The sequence below is a fragment of the Stenella coeruleoalba genome (genome assembly GCF_951394435.1).
Source record: "Stenella coeruleoalba genome assembly, chromosome: 3".
Taxonomy (NCBI): domain Eukaryota; kingdom Metazoa; phylum Chordata; class Mammalia; order Artiodactyla; family Delphinidae; genus Stenella; species Stenella coeruleoalba.
The window spans coordinates 122293724-122311328 of NC_137148.1; the positions used below are offsets into that span (position 1 = coordinate 122293724).

At 35.8% G+C, this 17605-nt stretch overlaps 1 protein-coding gene across 5 annotated transcripts in view; it reads left to right on the forward strand.

Moving 5' to 3' along the window:
- The window catches only part of RBM27 (RNA binding motif protein 27), a 65485-nt gene extending 48613 nt beyond the window's left edge, over nucleotides 1-16872 (forward strand). For all 5 annotated transcript variants that reach the window (XM_079917150.1, XM_079917152.1, XM_079917153.1 and 2 more), the window contains 7 exons: nucleotides 200-319; nucleotides 1690-1764; nucleotides 1905-2069; nucleotides 4116-4220; nucleotides 4327-4518; nucleotides 14394-14504; nucleotides 15718-16872. In XM_079917150.1, the coding sequence (XP_079773276.1) occupies nucleotides 200-319; nucleotides 1690-1764; nucleotides 1905-2069; nucleotides 4116-4220; nucleotides 4327-4518; nucleotides 14394-14504; nucleotides 15718-15801 (852 nt within the window). In that variant the 3' untranslated portion in view covers nucleotides 15802-16872. The remainder of the gene's footprint in view (nucleotides 1-199; nucleotides 320-1689; nucleotides 1765-1904; nucleotides 2070-4115; nucleotides 4221-4326; nucleotides 4519-14393; nucleotides 14505-15717) is intronic.
- Nucleotides 16873-17605: the final 733 nt, after the last annotated feature.

Sequence of the window (17605 nt, forward strand, 5' to 3'; positions counted from 1 at the left end):
AAGTGATTGTATTCAGAAACACAACATTATTGCTTAAAATTAGTTTTTGTTTTTATATTTGAATGACAATTGAGTTTATGTATAAAGAACTTGTTTTATAAATGAAGTTTTTAAATGTAAAAAAAATATATGGAGTCTTTTTAAAAAATTATTTTAAGGTATTGCTAAGATTTAATTTAATTATATTTGTGTTTCATAGATATTTTCAACTCCAGGCCATCCAAAAATGATCTACAGCTCCTCAAACTTAAAGACACCTTCAAAACTTTGTTCAGGATCAAAGTCTCACGATGTCCAAGAAGTTCTTAAAAAGAAGCAGGTAACAGCCTCAATTCTTTTCCTTCAAGAGGAAAGGATCTATTGAATTCTTTTTTTTTTTAATACATTTATTTATTTTTTATTTATTTATTTTTGGCTACGTTGGGTCTTCGTTGCTGTGTGTGGGCTTTCTCTAGTTGCGGCGAGCAGGGGCTACTCTTCGTTGCAGTGCGTGGGCTTCTCATCACGGTGGCTTCTCTTGTTGTGGAGCTTGGGCTCTAGGCACACGGTCTTCAGTAGTTGTGGCACGCAGGCATCAGTAGTTGTGGCTCGCGGGCTCTAGAGTGCAGGCTCAGTAATTGTGGCTCACAGGCTCTAGAGCGCAGGCTCAGTAGTTGTGGCGCACGAACTTAGTTGCTTCACAGCATGTGGGATCTTCCTGGACCAGGGCTTGAACCCGTGTCCACTACATCGGCAGGCAGATTTTCAACCACTGTGCCACTAGGGAAGTCCGGGATTTGTTGAATTCTTAAGTGATTATATTAACACCTCTGAACAGTTCATGTTGTTATGAAACTACATTTTAACATTTACTTAGCTGCTGCTTGATGCATTGTACACTTGAAAAAAAGATGAGCAAACAGAAAAAATGTTTTGCAGTTGCCTTTCAGTGGCTACATCAAGCACAAAGAAAGAACTTTTTTCTATGTAAAAGTAAAAGACACTGAGCTGTCGTCTCTCCTCCCACCCCCCCGCAAGGGAGAGAAATAAACACTTTTATTTCATTATTTTCTCTTTTAATTCCTTTCTGGCTTCGTAAGTTAGGTAATATTTCACGTGAAGTGTAACAATTATGTAGTTATTATTCATGTGACTCACTTCTGAGTTTCATTATCATCTTAGATTTAAACTCACAGTTTTTCAAATAAAATAGTTATTTATATATATTATCTCAGTATAATTGGAGATTTAATTAACAGAGGGGTTGGAGGCAACATTTTCCAGGCAAAAATCCATAGATTTTGCTATCATTTCTAATCTATAGCTGCATGTCACTTTTAGACTTTATTTTTAGACTTCAAACTTCAAAAATAAGGATTTCGCTTATTATGTGGGGAAGTGAAAACTTGTTTTTCTTTACATACATATTCAGGTCATTTAAGTGAATAAACCTCATAGATACAGCTAATTAGTGTTCAGTATTTTAAATATTAAAGTACAGTTACAAACATAAACTCTTTTATATTGGAAGTGTTGGGGAAAATAGGTTTAAAGGTTTCATCTCTGGCTTCAGCTATTTTTTGATTAGGAGGAAAATCTGTCTCGTATAAGGGATGACTCAGAAGAAATGAGTTGAGACTGTAGTAGCCATATATATCATGGGCAAACTTAGTTATTCATTACTGATTTTTTCTTTACCTGTTCGTACAGGAAGCAATGAAGCTACAACAAGATATGAGGAAAAAGAGGCAAGAAATGTTAGAAAAACAAATAGAATGCCAAAAGGTAAGATAAATGTTCATTATTTGCATGCTGGAATTGATGTATGGAATGGATTTTACAAAGATATCCCCAATAGAGTTTTAAAGGTTACTTAAACTAAAATTTACTAAGCATAGTTTTACTTTTTGCTGTTTATTTTATAGATGTTAATATCCAAGCTAGAAAAAAACAAAAACATGAAACCAGAAGAGAGAGCAAATATAATGAAGACTTTAAAAGAGCTTGGAGAAAAGATCTCACAATTGAAAGATGAGTTAAAAACATCTTCTGCAGTCTCCACACCATCTAAAGTAAAGACAAAAACAGAGGTACCTATTTGCATTTTTCATTCAGCATAGGGTTATTGAACATCTGTGGTGTGCTTTGCACTTTAAAAGTGCAGTGGAGGCTTCCCTGGTGGCACAATGATTGAGAGTCCGCCTGCCGATGCAGGGGACACGGGTTCGTGCCCCAGTCTGGGAAGATCACACATGCCGCGGAGCAGCTAGGCCCCGTGGCCATGGCTGCTGAGCCTGCGCATCCGGAGCCTGTGCTCCGCAACGGGAGAGGCCACACAGTGAGAGGCCCACGTACCACAAAAAAAAAAAAAAAAAGTGCAGTGGAATCCTTAGGTAGCTAATAGTCTAGTGTGAGACAATTATAAGTATCTTTTTTTTTTTTAATGTTTCTGTAGATGCTGTACACTCCCTCTGAAAGAAGTGATAATACCCAGTTTGAACAAAGATGTTTTTTAACTGAATTTTTTTGTTCTCCATGCTGATGATGTAACTGCTTGGAGTGATGGCAAGGAAAGAGACATTTCCTATTTCAGCAGCTTTTTTTCTAATTTTTTAATAATGTTGTAATGCAGCCATCCCTTTTAATATTCAAAAGATATCATTGCCTTTAGTATGGGTAAAAATATGGCTTTCTATTGAAAAGAATAATCAAAAGTTCTAGATCCATTTAAGTCTAATTTTGTTCATTTCTATTTGTTTCCTTACCGTAGAAGAATACTTGCTTTTACACCATGGTTCCATCATTATTCTACAGCTCTGTAGTGGGATTTTAGATAAATTTGCAGCCCTTTGAAAACTGGGAATAAATTTGTCAGATATATATATATAGAATGCAAATTTTTATGTACAATATTATATTACATTTGAAATTGTGGTTCTCTGTTATTAAAGGAATGTAAAGTGTTTCATTAAGAACACAACATTGTAAATCAACTATACTCCAATAAAAATTTTTTGAAAAAGATTAATTTATGATCTAAAAAAAGAAAAAATGATTGCTTTTTAAAAATATAATAAAATGTTATTTTAATTGAAATTTCCCCCAATAATAAAAAGAGCATTTAATTATGGAAAGAAATTTAAGAGAATATGGGGGAAAGAAAATCTCTCATAGTCACACCAGCTAAAGGCTGATAATTTGTTTCTTACCAAAAAAAAAAAAAAAAAAGAGCGGCAATAGTTATAGGGTTCAGATCTGAAAGCAATTATGTAACTGTTATGTTTGTACTATTAGTGAATTTTTATTGTGTAATTTATTTTGCCCTATTATGTTTCACTTATGATGCTTTATTATGTTCTCAGCTCCCTCATCTCAAATGACTGTTTCCAAGGTCTGATTTTTAGGCCATCTTTTTTTTTTTTTTTTTCTCAGTGATAGTTTATTTATTTCACATAAAAATCCCCCAAAGCTCATGGAAATGATGCCTTCATATCACGACAGTAATCAGAATGAATTGTTTTTGTTTTTAAAAACCACAAAACTAAAAAAAAAGAAACCACAGAACTCGCCGTCGGAAGGATGGGTGTGTGAACTACGACTTGGGGAGGGACTTATGATGCATCCCATGTGTCACAAGAGGAAAACTCAATGTTCCTTTACAAGGAGGGCTCGACATCTGTTGCATTTCAGCCAAAAGCTGCCCGGCAGATACAAGCTTTCGCAAAGCCGATTTCAGAGGGTGTGGGTAGCAGCCCTAGGTGCTGCCGAGGACACAGTGGCCCCGTATGGACGGAGCTGTGCCTCAGAACTTCACACACCTGTGTACAGGTGGCTGACCTGGAGACAGCCACCCCGGGGGTCTCTCTATTCTGGAGGGGCTGTGCCATCTTAATTAAGCATTTGTAATACTGCTTGCTTATTAAGCAGTTATACTGTTTATTGTTACAACTGATAACATACTCTCTACATGTTTTCAGTATTATATCTGTAAAGTTACTTTCCTTAAAACACCCATGTTTATTGCGTGCTCTCACATTTACCCAGAAGAGATGTGTGTCATTCTGTAAGTGTAATATTGTGAACAAGATTTTGTAGGTTGTCTAAAAAATACATTTTTACTCTTAATTTTTCCAAAGGCCCAAAAAGAACTATTAGATACCGAACTGGACCTTCACAAGAGGCTATCCTCAGGAGAAGACACAACAGAGTTACGGAAAAAACTCAGTCAGTTACAGGTTGAGGTGAGATTTAAGAGGAGTTACCCCCACTACATTTAACATCTCGAAAAATAGTTTTCCTAGATTTAGTCTGATGATGTGTTATGTTCTGCTTTTTGTTGTTATTCAGGCTGCACGATTAGGTATTTTACCTGTGGGTCGAGGAAAGACCATGTCCTCTCAGGGTCGAGGAAGAGGCCGAGGCCGTGGAGGAAGAGGAAGGGGTTCACTAAATCACATGGTGGTGGACCACCGCCCTAAAGCACTAACAGTTGGGGGATTCATTGAGGAGGAGAAAGATGACTTACTTCAGCATTTTTCAGTAAGTTTTTAAAATAGTAAATGCCAACTCTAAAAGCATTGTATTTAGCATTTCCTTGATGCCTTCTGTATAAATGTCAAATGTTTTATAGATTAGAAAAATAAGTTGTAAAATCATGGGTATTAGTAAATTCCTATTAATATATTTGAAGGTCAAGAAGCAGCTCATGCTATATTCCATAATACTTCACATAAATGCATTTGTAACAACAAGTTATTCGAAAGCTATATTTGATTTTTGCTTTAGGGTTTATTACATGGTTTACTAGATGTTTATAGTCAATAAGTGAAAATAGTCTGGGATGGAGACAAAATCCAAAGGAAGAATTTGTTAGGAGAAGAGTCATGTTTAGTTATATTCTGTGTACAGTGGTGACCACTTGCTTTTAGACAAATATGCAAATAGATATTTGCCACAAGTGAATGTTTTTGTTATTTTGCACATAAACAGTATATTCTCTTTCTAACCACTCATTAATTCATCTAGTAAATATTTTTTGAGTGTTATTTGTGCTAGAGCATTTTCATACATGATCTCATGTAACCTTAAATAACTGTATAAAGTGCAGGTAGAAACCCATGTGTACAGATCGGAAAACTAAAGCTTAAAAAAGTCACCCAAGATCATACAGTTAATAAGTGGCAGGACCAAGGTAAAAATACACAATTGACTGTTAACATCCAGGATGCCTATTCCTCAAACAACTTTTTTGAGAGAAAACATTTTCAGCCCTATTGAGTGTTAAAGATGGTGAGAGAAATCTTAAAGAGCAAGATTTCACTCCATAGTTTCTTATTAGTTTGATGCTCATTAATCTTGTTTCACCCTGGCTATTAGAGAATGGTGGGTTATTATAAGATGTCCAGATTTGAGAGCCACCTGGGCTGCAGTCTGTTTACTCTTGAGCCAGTTTTTTCACTACCCTGACTGTTATTTTCTTTTTTTGTAAAGTGTGAGATTGTCTTTAAGTGACTTCTTTGAGGAGTAAAGAAGATAATATATGGAGGAGCACTGTACATGGGCAGGGTGTTCTTCTGGAGGCTGGGTGAATGTCGATTTTTGTCTCTCAGGGTTGAGTATATAATATTCGAATTTCCTTGCCAAAACTTGGGCATGGGCATTTAGACCCACTGCCAGCTCTGGTGAGGTGCATTAGATAATAATGTATAATAATATAAAGCAGAATTTTTATAAATTTGGCTCTGTAGAAAGTTTTAGTTACAAAAAGTAGGTAATTTTGTTAGGTAGGAAGCTGCATGCTCTACCCTGAGGGTTATATATAAATCTTTAAGTTTTAATCCAGAAGTCATGCTCAAATGGCTCTCTTTCCTTCTCATAAGTAGAGTCATTCTAGAGTATCTAATAATAACCAACTTTTTTTTTTTTTTTTTTTTTTTGCGGTATGTGGGCCTCTCACTGTTGTGGCGTCTCCCGTTGCGGAGCACAGGCTCCGGACGCGCAGGCTCAGCAGCTATGGCTCATGGGCCCAGCCGCTCCGTGGCATGTGGGATCCTCCCGGACTGGGGCACGAACCCGTATCCCCTGCATCAGCAGGCGGACTCTCAACCACTGTGCCACCAGGGAAGCCCCAATAACCAACTTTTATATACATATATTTGTTAAGTCTGAAATACGGCACTTGGTTTGCGGAAAGGGACATGTCCAGGCATTTGGGGAAGGAGCAAACAAAGCCAAGGCTGGTAAGGCAACTTCAAGAATGAGACACTACCATTGGTTTCGATGGTGTTTTGTAGTTTGTTTTTTGTTTTGATAGGGTACTATCAGACAGTCTTGAATGCTAGAAACACACTTACACTTGTAACAGATACTTGGGCAGTATAGTATGCTTTCTTTGAAAAAAATACAGAAATACGTATGCCTAAGACATTATTGAAAGTAGATTTAGCAAACCTATAGGGTAACTCTTCTTCAAGGTCTTTTATAATCCCACAAAGACTAAAGTAAAATGTATATTTTCAGTATTCTTTTACTGTCCTTAATGATTGTGAAAGGATCATAGATCAACCATATCTGTATGAAAAGGTGATGGATGGGTGTTAGTGAAGCTGTTCTGAAGTGTGAGGACCTAATTCTAGAGTCCTTCAGTTTATTCTTGTATTCATTAATCCAGCAGTCCCCAACCTTTTTAGCACCAGGGGCTGGTTTCATGGAAGACAATTTTTCTGCGGACCGGAGGGGAGGGGGGAAATGGTTTCAGGATGATTCAAGCCCATTACATTTATTGTGCACTTAATTTCTATTATTATTACATTGTAATATATAATGAAATAATTATGCAATTCACCATAATGCAGAATCAGTGGGAGCCCTGAGCTTGTTTTCACATGCCACGCACCAATAGGGTTTTGATGTGAGTCTGCAAGCAGAGACTTATTAGGGTCTCTGTGCAGTCGAACCTCTCTGCTAATGATAATCTGTATTTGCACCCACTCCCCAGTGCTAGCATCGCCACCTCAGCTCCACTGCAGATCATCAGGCATTAGATTTTCACAAGGAGCGTGCAACCTAGATCCCTCACATACGCAGTTCACAGTAGGATTCATGCTCTTATGAGAATCTAATGCTGCTGCTGATCTGACAGGAGGCAGAGCTCAGGTGGCAATGCAAGCAACGGGGAGTGGCTGTAAATACAGATGAAGCCTCACTTGATCACCTGCCACTCACCTCCTGCTGTGTGGCCCGGGGGTCGAGGACCCCTGCATTAATCCACTTTTAAGAATTTATCATACGGAAATTATGCAAACGATTCTGCAAACTGTAAGTGTGCTCAGTGTAGCACTTTCTATAATAGTGAAAATGAGAACTATCTAAACGCTCAACAGTACTTTGCTGCTATTAAAAACATGTTTTTAAAGAATAATGACATAAGAAAATTCTCAGGATTGTCTTTTAGGTTAAGGAAGGGTGGGATAGGAGAGTAGTCATAAACTTGGAGTGGAACTGCTTTAAATTGTTAGTTCTGGGTGGGAGAATTCAAGTTAGTTTTAATTTTTTTTCCCTTCTAGGCTCTTCTCTGTTTTCTGTGCTTTCCAAAGGAACATATCTTATTTTTAAAATCAGACTTTTTAACTTCACATTCATTTTTAAGATGAAACACCAGCATTTTTATACTGTATATGTTAAAACCAAATTTGAGGATATGTGTTAATCTTGGGCTTTACGTCCCAGATACGTACATGAAAAATATGAGTAAATTTAAAAATTGTTGACCTTTGAGCAGCATGGGTTTGAACTGTGCTGGTCCACTTGTACACAGATTTTTTTCAATAATAAGGCTGACAGTAAGTTATTACCAAGATTTTTGACCATATGGAGAGTTAGCACCCCTAATCCCTGTGTGGTTCAGGGGTCAACTATATACACAAATTTAAAATCCAGAGAATGTTTATATACAATGGAAGTTATCTATAACAACATAAAACATGTATAATAATATATAAATATTTTAATAGTATATATCACTAGTCAGACTTTTTCTAGTAAAGAACCAGATAGTAAACACGTTAGGCTTTTGCGGACTTCGTACAGTCTCTGTCACATTTTCTCCTTTTCCTCCTCTCTCTAAACCTGTCCTTCCCTCTTCCTCTTCCTTCTTCTTTTTCCTTTTCTTCTTTTAATAATTTTTTATAAATGTAAAAATAATTCATAGCTCACAGGCCACCAAAAACAAGGTGCTGGGCCATGTTTGGCCTGAAGGTTGTAGTTTGCAGACCCCTGGTATATATTATTTTATTACTTTATATATAAAATATTTAAGTTCAAAAATGGGAAATATGGGACTTCCCTGGTGGCACAGTGGTTGGGACTCCACGCTCCCAATGCAGGGGGCCCGGGTTAGATCCCTGGTCAGGGAACTAGATCCCACATGCATGTCGCAACAAAGAGCTCGCATGCCACAACTAAGGAGCCCACCTGCTGCAACTAAGGAGCTGGCGAGCCTCAACTAAGGAGCATGTCTGCTGCAACTAAGACCCGGTGCAACCAAATAAATAATTTTTTTTTAAAAAGGGAGGGCTTCCCTGGTGGCACAGTGGTTGAGTCCGCCTGCTGATGCAGGGGACACGGGTTCGTGCCCCGGTCCAGGAAGATCCCACATGCCACGGAGCGGCTGGGCCCATGAGCCATGGCCGCTGAGCCTGTGCGTCTAGAGCCTGTGGTCCGCAACGGGAGAGGCCACAACAGTGAGAGACCCACGTACCACAAAAAAAAAAAAAAGTAATAATAATAATAATAAATTAAAAAAGGGAAATAATATCATGTAATATATAAATAGAATTTTGTATATTTTAAAGATAAAATCAGTGAGTCCCAAAAGAACTTTTTTTAAAAAAGAATCCTTATTTATATATCTTTCATTTGACAGAGTTAGGAGGGTATCAAAGACCATGAAGAATTTCCTTTAAGTATTTTAATATTAAAGTTTAGGTAAAAGCTGAAAATTTTAAGTCATAGAGGCTTGCTTAAGGGCACAGATAGGATGAGAGCTTAGGGTGCTTTCCTTCACTCCTGGGTAAAGAGGGGTTCAGCTAATTTCAACAGGGAAAGTTATTTATGCTGAATGTTTGGAATACTTGAACTGTACTTTGGCATTTTTTCAATAGTATGCATCATTTAACTACAAAGATTTTGAGCTATGGTAGTGTGGTTTAGAGTTGTACTCAGTAATAATAGAGTGGAAGTAGATTTTTTTTATTTTCTTCTTCCTGATTATGAAAATAGTAAATGCTTCTCAGGATGCATTTAGTAGCTGCAAGTAACAGATAAATAACTTGGAAAATATGGACGTTTATTTTCTTTTTTTTCAAGAAGTTTAGAGGTAGGGAGGTTTTAGGATTGATTATTTAAGAAACTCAGCTACACAGGTTCTTTTCATATTTCTCCTCTACTATCCTAGTGTGTTGGCTTTCTTCCTTAGGTCTTTTTCTTCATGATGTCAGTCAGGATGGCTAGTTAGGGTGTTTCCTGTTTTTTCACTGTTAATGGACAATGTTATATACATCTTACTGTATTTGGCGTTTTTGAGGGAAGTAATGTTATGTGGACAGTCCTGTGCATTGCAGGACCTTTAGCACCTCTGGCTCTCACCTACTAAATACTAGTAAGTGCTCTTCAGTCAGCGTGACCACCAAAATGCCCTCTAGAGTAACATTATCGTCTCCCACTGAGAACCATTGCCCTAGGTTAGTTCATAGGAGCAAGATGACTGGATCGAAGGCACGCGTATGTGTATTTAAAATTTTGGTACAGCTTGCCAGATAATCCTCCAGGAATGTTGCGCTAATTTAAACTTGTAGTGACATTGGGTGAGAGCACCTGTTTGCCCATATCCTCAACAGCACTTAAGTTTTGTTTTTTCATCTTTGCCAGTCAGGGGATTGATGATCATGACTGGCACAGATTTGGCATCAGTTTCTGATCTGGGAAAATGGCTGTGTAGGTGAATTTCTCTCTGTGTAACTTCTACCTCTAAGGTTCTACATGCTTCTAAGTTACTGCATATAATTTTTTATTGATGATATGTAATTGATTTGCTCATATTCACACATATATTCATGTATGTTAATATTTGATTTATTTTGAGGGGCAACACACATATACATAGTCAAAAAGAAAAGTATGTACAATGAAAAGTAAGATTTCCTGGACTTCTCTGGCGGTCCAGTGGTTAAGACTCCATGCTTCCAATGCAGGGGGCACGGGTTTGATCCCTGGTTGGTAAGCTAAGATCCCGCATGCCGCGTGTTGTGGCCAAAAGAAAAAGAAAAGGAAAGAAAAATAACATTTCCTTCTACCTCCAGTCATACAGTTCCACTCCCCATAGGCAATTACTGTTAATTGTGCATATGATGTTGCTTTGTTTTTAATGGATGCATGGTGATTTATTGTATAGATGTACTGTACTAGATTTAATTAGTCCTGTATTGATGGACATCTAACTTTTCTCCACTATTTCATTATTTCAAGCCGTGGTATAGATATGCGTGTGAGAGAATATATATGTGTATATAGAAAAATTAGATATTTTGATAGGTATATGAGGCAAGTCCTAAATTTTTTTAAGTATTTTTAATTAAAAAAATTAATACAAGCAAAGGGTCAAAATTCGGTTAATAAAAAGTAAAAATCTCACCTCTTAATCTTGGCCTACTCTTACAAGGTAGTTATTATTCTTGGATATATTTATAGAAAAAATTACGAATATAAGAATACATATATTAAGTCTCTCATCAAAAAAATTTTACCGGGGCTTCCCTGGTGGCGCAGTGGTTGAGAATCTGCCTGCCAATGCAGGGGACACGGGTTCGAGCCCTGGTCTGGGAAGATCCCACATGCTGCGGAGCACCTGGGCCCGTGAGCCACAACTACTGAGGCTGCGCGTCTGGAGCCTGTGCCCCGCAACAAGAGAGGCCACGACAGTGAAAGGCCCACGCACTGCGATGAAGAGTGGCCCCCGCTTGCTGCAACTAGAGAAAGCCCTCGCACAGAAATGAAGACCCAACACAGCCGAAGATAAATAAATAAATTAATTAATTAAAAAAATTACCAAAATGGGATCATTTATAAATACAGAGGTGCATTCTAAACATTGCTTTTTTAACATAAATATCTTGGCTAATTGGTATTTTCTTGAAATTATGAAGATAATACTCAACTTAAAATGTTTATTGAAACTATACCAATAAGAAATGTATAGTTAAGTGATTTATCAGAAGGTACCATATTACCTGCCCCTCAGGTCAAGAAACAGAACATTCCCAGCACCCCAAAAGTCTCCTTCTGCCCCCTTCCAGTCACTATCTTCTCTCCTCCTCAGAAAAAGTCTAGCCTCACTTTATTATAATCACCTCCTTGCTTTCTTTATACAGTTGATTCTCATTATTCGTGGATACTGCATTGCACATTCACCTACCCACTAAAATTTATTACAGCCTCAAAATCAATACCTGAAGTGCTTGTGTGGTCATTTTCAGACATGTGCTGTGAAAAATTTGAGTTGACCAGTGCACAAGTTCCCAACGGAGGTCAAATGAGGTGATGTTCTGCCTTCTTGTCTCAGCTCTCATCCTGTAAACAAGTCTTTTTTGCAGTCTATTTAGTGCCCTATTTCTCTCATTTTTTTGTGCTTTTCATTGGTGATTTCACTGTTTAAAATGGCTTCCAAGTATAGTTCTGAAGTGCTGTGTAAGTGTTCAGTAAGGTAGTGATGTGCCTTATGGTAAAGATGTGTGTTAGAGATAAGCCTTGTTCAGGCATGAGTTGTCATGCTTTGGGCCATGAGTTCAATGTTAATGAATCAACAGTATATATTAAGTAATGTCCTTAAACATAAAACAAGGTTACATATTGATCATTGGCAAAAATGTTTTGACCAGAGGCTCATAGGAACCTAACCCTCTATTTCCCCTAGGAACAATGGTTCAGTGTTTGCTAATTCAGTGCTTGGGTGAACTTTATGTGACTACTGCAAATAACGAGAATCAACTGTATTTTTATCACCTTAATGTGTATTCCTAAATGTTATAGTATTATTTTGCGTATTTAAGAAAATTTATATATATGGAACCACATAGTATATATTCTGTTGTGTCTACTTTTTTTTCTTAACATTATATTTGTGAGATTCATTTGTGTTATTACATGTAACAGTAGTTTGCTATTTTTATTGCTGTATAGTTTTCAGTTGTATATATATATATACCACAATTTATTTTTCCATTCTCCTATTGATAGGTATTTGGGTTATTTCCATTTCATTTTTATGAACAGTGTTGCTGTGAACATTGTTTTAAATGTCTTTTCATATATACATGTACATTTCTGTTGCATATACATGGACTTGTTGAGTGAACTGCATCAGTTTTATTAGTTTAGATTCCCACTTGTGGTGTGTGAGAGTTCCTGACTTGGTATTATTAGAATACATCTTTATTCTATTTATTAATCTTATTTGTTACAAGTTAGGTAGTGGGAGTTTTATATTCTTAGTTCCTGACTGCATACAAATTAAATTTCTCCTTCTTCCTTCAGTAATATATATGCAGTACATCTAATGCCTTAAAATTTCTTTTGGAAGATAGAACTGCTACCCTCTTTGGAAAGCAACCCAGTTAATATAGGTTAAAAATTTTTATATTGCTTTTTCTTGCTAATAAAAGTAATATAACTTTACTTAAAAATTCAAATAACAAAGTTTAAGGACTAATGTGTAACATGGTGACCGTAGTTGACAACACTATTATATAACTGAAATTTGCTAGGAGACTAGAACTTAAATGTTCTAAAAACCCCCCTCTCCCCCCCCCCAAAAGGGTAATAAATACGTGAGGTATGCATGTGTTAATTAACTCAATGGGGTATCCTTTCACAGTGTATCAAATCATCACATTGCACACTTCAAATATCTTACAGTTTTATTTGTCAGTTACACTTCAGTAAAGCTGGAAAGAATTTAAATAATATAGAAATGAACCAAATACTGAAGAAATCTCTATAATTGGGCTGTATGTTAAAGGATAGAGTAAGGGCAAGGGATGTCTGTTACACAAATTACCTGTTTTTTTCTTTCCCCAAGGTTTATTGAGATATAATTGACATACAACATTGTATTATTTTAAGATGTGGAACATAATGATTCAGTATACATATGCATTGTGATTACTAACATAAGTTTAGTTAAATCCATCACCACACATAGTTAAAATTTTTTTTTCCTTGTGATGAGAACTTTTAATGTCCACTCACTTAGTAACTACCTGATTTTGAAAAGATGGTAAATGTATATTTGGGTTAGGGCCATTTTGATGTGTCATTTTAGTTTGTCCCATGAATCAAAATGTTTGGTGTCAGGTTATAAACATTTAACACCTACAAGGGATAATAGGAGTTTTTCCTTAAATCACAGGCTGTGGTATCAGCAGAGACAGTAATTGACTGGTATGCATCTGGCCTAATGTACATTCTTGCCATGCAATGATCTGAGTGTTCTATGGAAATATTTTGTAAATGCTTCATGAAGTTTATCAATATTTTTCCTAGAAAATATAGGGTGAAACCCCAAATTTAAAAGAGCCCCTTCTATTACATATTTTAGGACTGAACCAAGAATTGGGGATAATCTACAACCCAGATCTGTTGATAGGAAAGCTGTAGGAATGATTAAGCTTTCACTTTCATGAAACTTTGGGTCTCTGTTCTTTTGTCTCGATTGCTTTGTCCTTAAAATTAAACTTTTGGTTTCTCTTACTGAAATTTGCTGGGGAGGAAAAAATGTTTAGACAGTAATAACAAGAAATACATTTGAAACTGCGTAGTTTTACCCTGAGATAGGATAATAGGTGTTTAACATTTGTGGGATGCGTAGATGAGCTGCAGAGTATTTGTCATTGTTATATAGCATTTCAGGAAAAGAAGTGGGAATAGTTTTAACAGATATAGATGGGGATATAAGAGATGTCATGAGATGAATAGATAATTTTTAAATTACTTATATTTGTAAGGTTTTACTCTAAATATGTAGATTATCAAAGCCAATAATCATATTAAGACAGTATTTGTTGTCCTCATCATGACTTTTCTATGTAGAATGACTATATAATTTATATCCAAACCAAGACAGATCTTAAAATTTATGTGACATCAACATTAATCATGGACTATCCTGGGAAAACCAGACATGTGGTCTTCTAATTAAAAAGAACTTCACTTTTTCTAGCTCTCATTGGAGATTATTTGTAGATCCATTTTAACAGATTTTTTTTCCCCTCAAGTCATTAAACTTTTAATAGCACACAATTTGAAGAAATCATTAGTAAGTGTGAGTACAAACTTTTGTGTTCTTCTAAAATCTATTTTAGCCTGCAAACCAAGGGTCAAAATTCAAAGACCGTCGGCTACAAATATCATGGCACAAGGCCAAGGTGCCTTCTGTATCCACTGAGACTGAGGAAGAGGAAGTCAAGGAGGAGGTAAATTTAACGATTGAAAATAAGAGTTGAATTAGATTGTTTTCCAGTTATATGCTTTTCTTAACATTAAGTAATAAAAATTTAAAAATAAATATTGAGTTTTTTCATGCATGTAATTAATTAAGACTAGTCTAGAAGTTTATTAAAGAATCAGATTAGGTGCAGAAATAAAAAAGCTCTTTTGGGGGTTATTTTCTGGTGTAGGAGAGACTGTACTTTTTTAAAATTTGCATTTATTTTGGCTTTATTGGGGCTCTGGACGTTTTTATTTTGGTAAATGAAGACATGGATTAAGTGAACAAATTAAATTTTATCTGATTGTTCTAGTTTTAACTTATTCAAGTTCCATAAGTAATAGATTTGAGTTTTCTTTCTACATATAGTTGGTTAAAATGAGAGAGTGTAAAGAAGATGGCCATAAGAGGGAAGAATAGCAAAACCAAGGACTTAAATAATACAAGTACTAACCAGCTTCTTAAAACATGAGAATTAATATTGCTTTTTTACTACAGTATTTCTAATTAGTTTGTTAAAATGGACACTTAGGCAGCATTGCAAGTTATTCCTCATTCATTGTAATTTTGTTTTTAAAAGATAGCATTTATGCCTGATCAAGAGTCTTCCCGACCAAGTGGGTAATTTTACATAACAAAAGCAGAAACATTTCCCTTCTTTAAAAAAGAAAGAAAAGAAAAATCTTGGTATTTCGGGAATGTTTGTAGATACTTTTACTTTGTGTAAGATTTTAGATTTTTATGTAAGATTTGGAATGTCAGTGTCATAGGCAAGGTATTATATTCGTCCTTCACAATCGGATATTAGAGGAAACGTTTAGACGTTCAAATGGTTATTTACTTTTCTCACTTTTAAGATAATAGAATAAAATTAATTTTATCAAAAACATGTTTCATAGATATCCCCCTCCCCCCACTAAATGTTCATATGTTATTTGTTTTTCTGATGATATTAGAATGGAAATCTTCTATTAAACTAGCAGAATTAGCAGGGGAGAAGAGTATATATATATATATATATATATATATATATATATAAAAATAAATGTTTTGGGGTTTTTTTGCCCCCAAAGATACTTTGCATCACTTGTAAATCCAGCCTGGGCTTTGTACACTAGTCTGTTTGTCCTTTGGCCTAAAAAGCACTTTACTTACCTTTCTTGTGCCACTGAGCAGATTTTACCCTCTCTTTTCTTCAGGAAACAGAAACATCAGATTTGTTTTTGCATGATGACGACGATGAGGATGAAGATGAATATGAATCTCGTTCATGGCGAAGATGAAATCTGATGCGAGCTGTATACTTTTTAGGAATATTGTTTAGAAGAACAACTTTTTAAAATTATTTAAAGAAGTCAATGAGCCAAAAAAATTTTTTTTATTTTTATTTTCAACACAGTAGGTTTAAGGACAGCAAGTTTGCTATTTAAATACATCTCATAACTGTTCATGATATTAAAGCACCAAAGGCCTAGTGACTTTTACACAGTTGTGAAGATCCACAGGAATGACTTGGATAATCTCTAGAGCCTTATTTTTCCACACCACCTGTTTTTGTTGCTATTGGTGTTGGATTATGATGTAAATGACAGGGTGTTCAGAAATTTTATTTTGGATTATAATCTGCTGATAAAGTTTCATTAAATGTAAAAATCGCCTGGAATCTTTTATCTCTTAGCTATTATGGATGGGTCATCAGATAGTAGGAGATATTTGTAATTAAAATACCCTTTTGCTTTCAAGAGTTGTCTTGGAAGAAAAGTAAATTTAATTATTTTATTGAGGAGGAGCCCAATTTGTATTCAGTCTGAATTCGGGGGGATTTAATGTGCAGCAGTAAGTAATATTTTAGTGTAAATTGTAACTGTTCTTCAATGCTATAAGGCAATGGTAGCTAGCTCTGTGGGATTTCCATTCTGTCATCATATTAACTCTCCTGGACTTCTGCCACTGATTTTTAGTTTGCTTTGAAATTACTGAGCACTGGTTCAGTTGGTCCTTTTTTTTTCCTTTCTTTTTTTTAACATTCTCAGAATATAAAAGGCTTTCACCTGTTGCCCCTTTCTCGTCCCCATTTTCTTTCTCCTGCCTTTTTATTAATAGCCTGACTTACCCATTATTGAGATAAGTGATTCTTTTGGGCCACCAAAAGTCAGTCCCCAATAAAAAGTTTAAACCAGCACCTTGATAAACAAGTGATATTTTGATGAGAATAATGGAAGGATTTGTGGGGAGAGAGAGTCACCAGCTTTTTTTTTTTTTTTTAAAGCTTCACTTTAGTTAATAGTTATGCAGAAGGGTTTGAAAGTGTGTGAAATTCTTTCCCTAAATTTAAACCATGATGGTGAGGTGACTGGGGATAGGTTGGGGGTGGGATGGGGTAGGGGGATGGGTATGCTAGTAATAAATGGGAGTCATAACTTGACTTTGATCAGATGACCTTATATTTTCATAATTTTGTAGCTTGTTGCTATCCATGAACATATGCATCCTTCAGTAGACGGTTTCCTTCACTGTGTGCATTTTTACTGTACACTGTATAGAGTATCTGTTAAGTAAAATATATCTGTAAATTTATGTCCTTGTGTTCTGAATGTTAGATGGAAAAGCAGAGGAGCAACACTACACTGTATTGACCCCTGGGGAAATAAAATGATTAATGTACATAGGATGTTACTTTTTCAAGGATATACACAGCTATGTTTTTATAGTACGTGTGGTGTGAAAATTTGAAACCTCCTGTTGGCTTCAGAAGGTTCTTGGTGATCACTATGTCAAGGATTTTGTTTCCTGAGGTGAAGACTGTTTCTCAAAATAGAAACTATTCACTAAGAAACTTAAAACCATCAGGACTCTAGATTTACTTGGCTACAAGAAGTTAAATCCCATGTTCTGACTATCTTTCCTCTTCTACATGTTTTCCTGGAATGATGTGTCAAACCAGGATCATTTTTAAGTTTTCATGTAATTTTCCCTTCATAATAATAAGGACTTCCTCTTTCTAGGTTATAGTTATATTTCTGAAAACACAAAGCTAAAATAAGCTTATAAAAGAAGGAAAACATTACAGTGGGGTAGAGTAAGCAA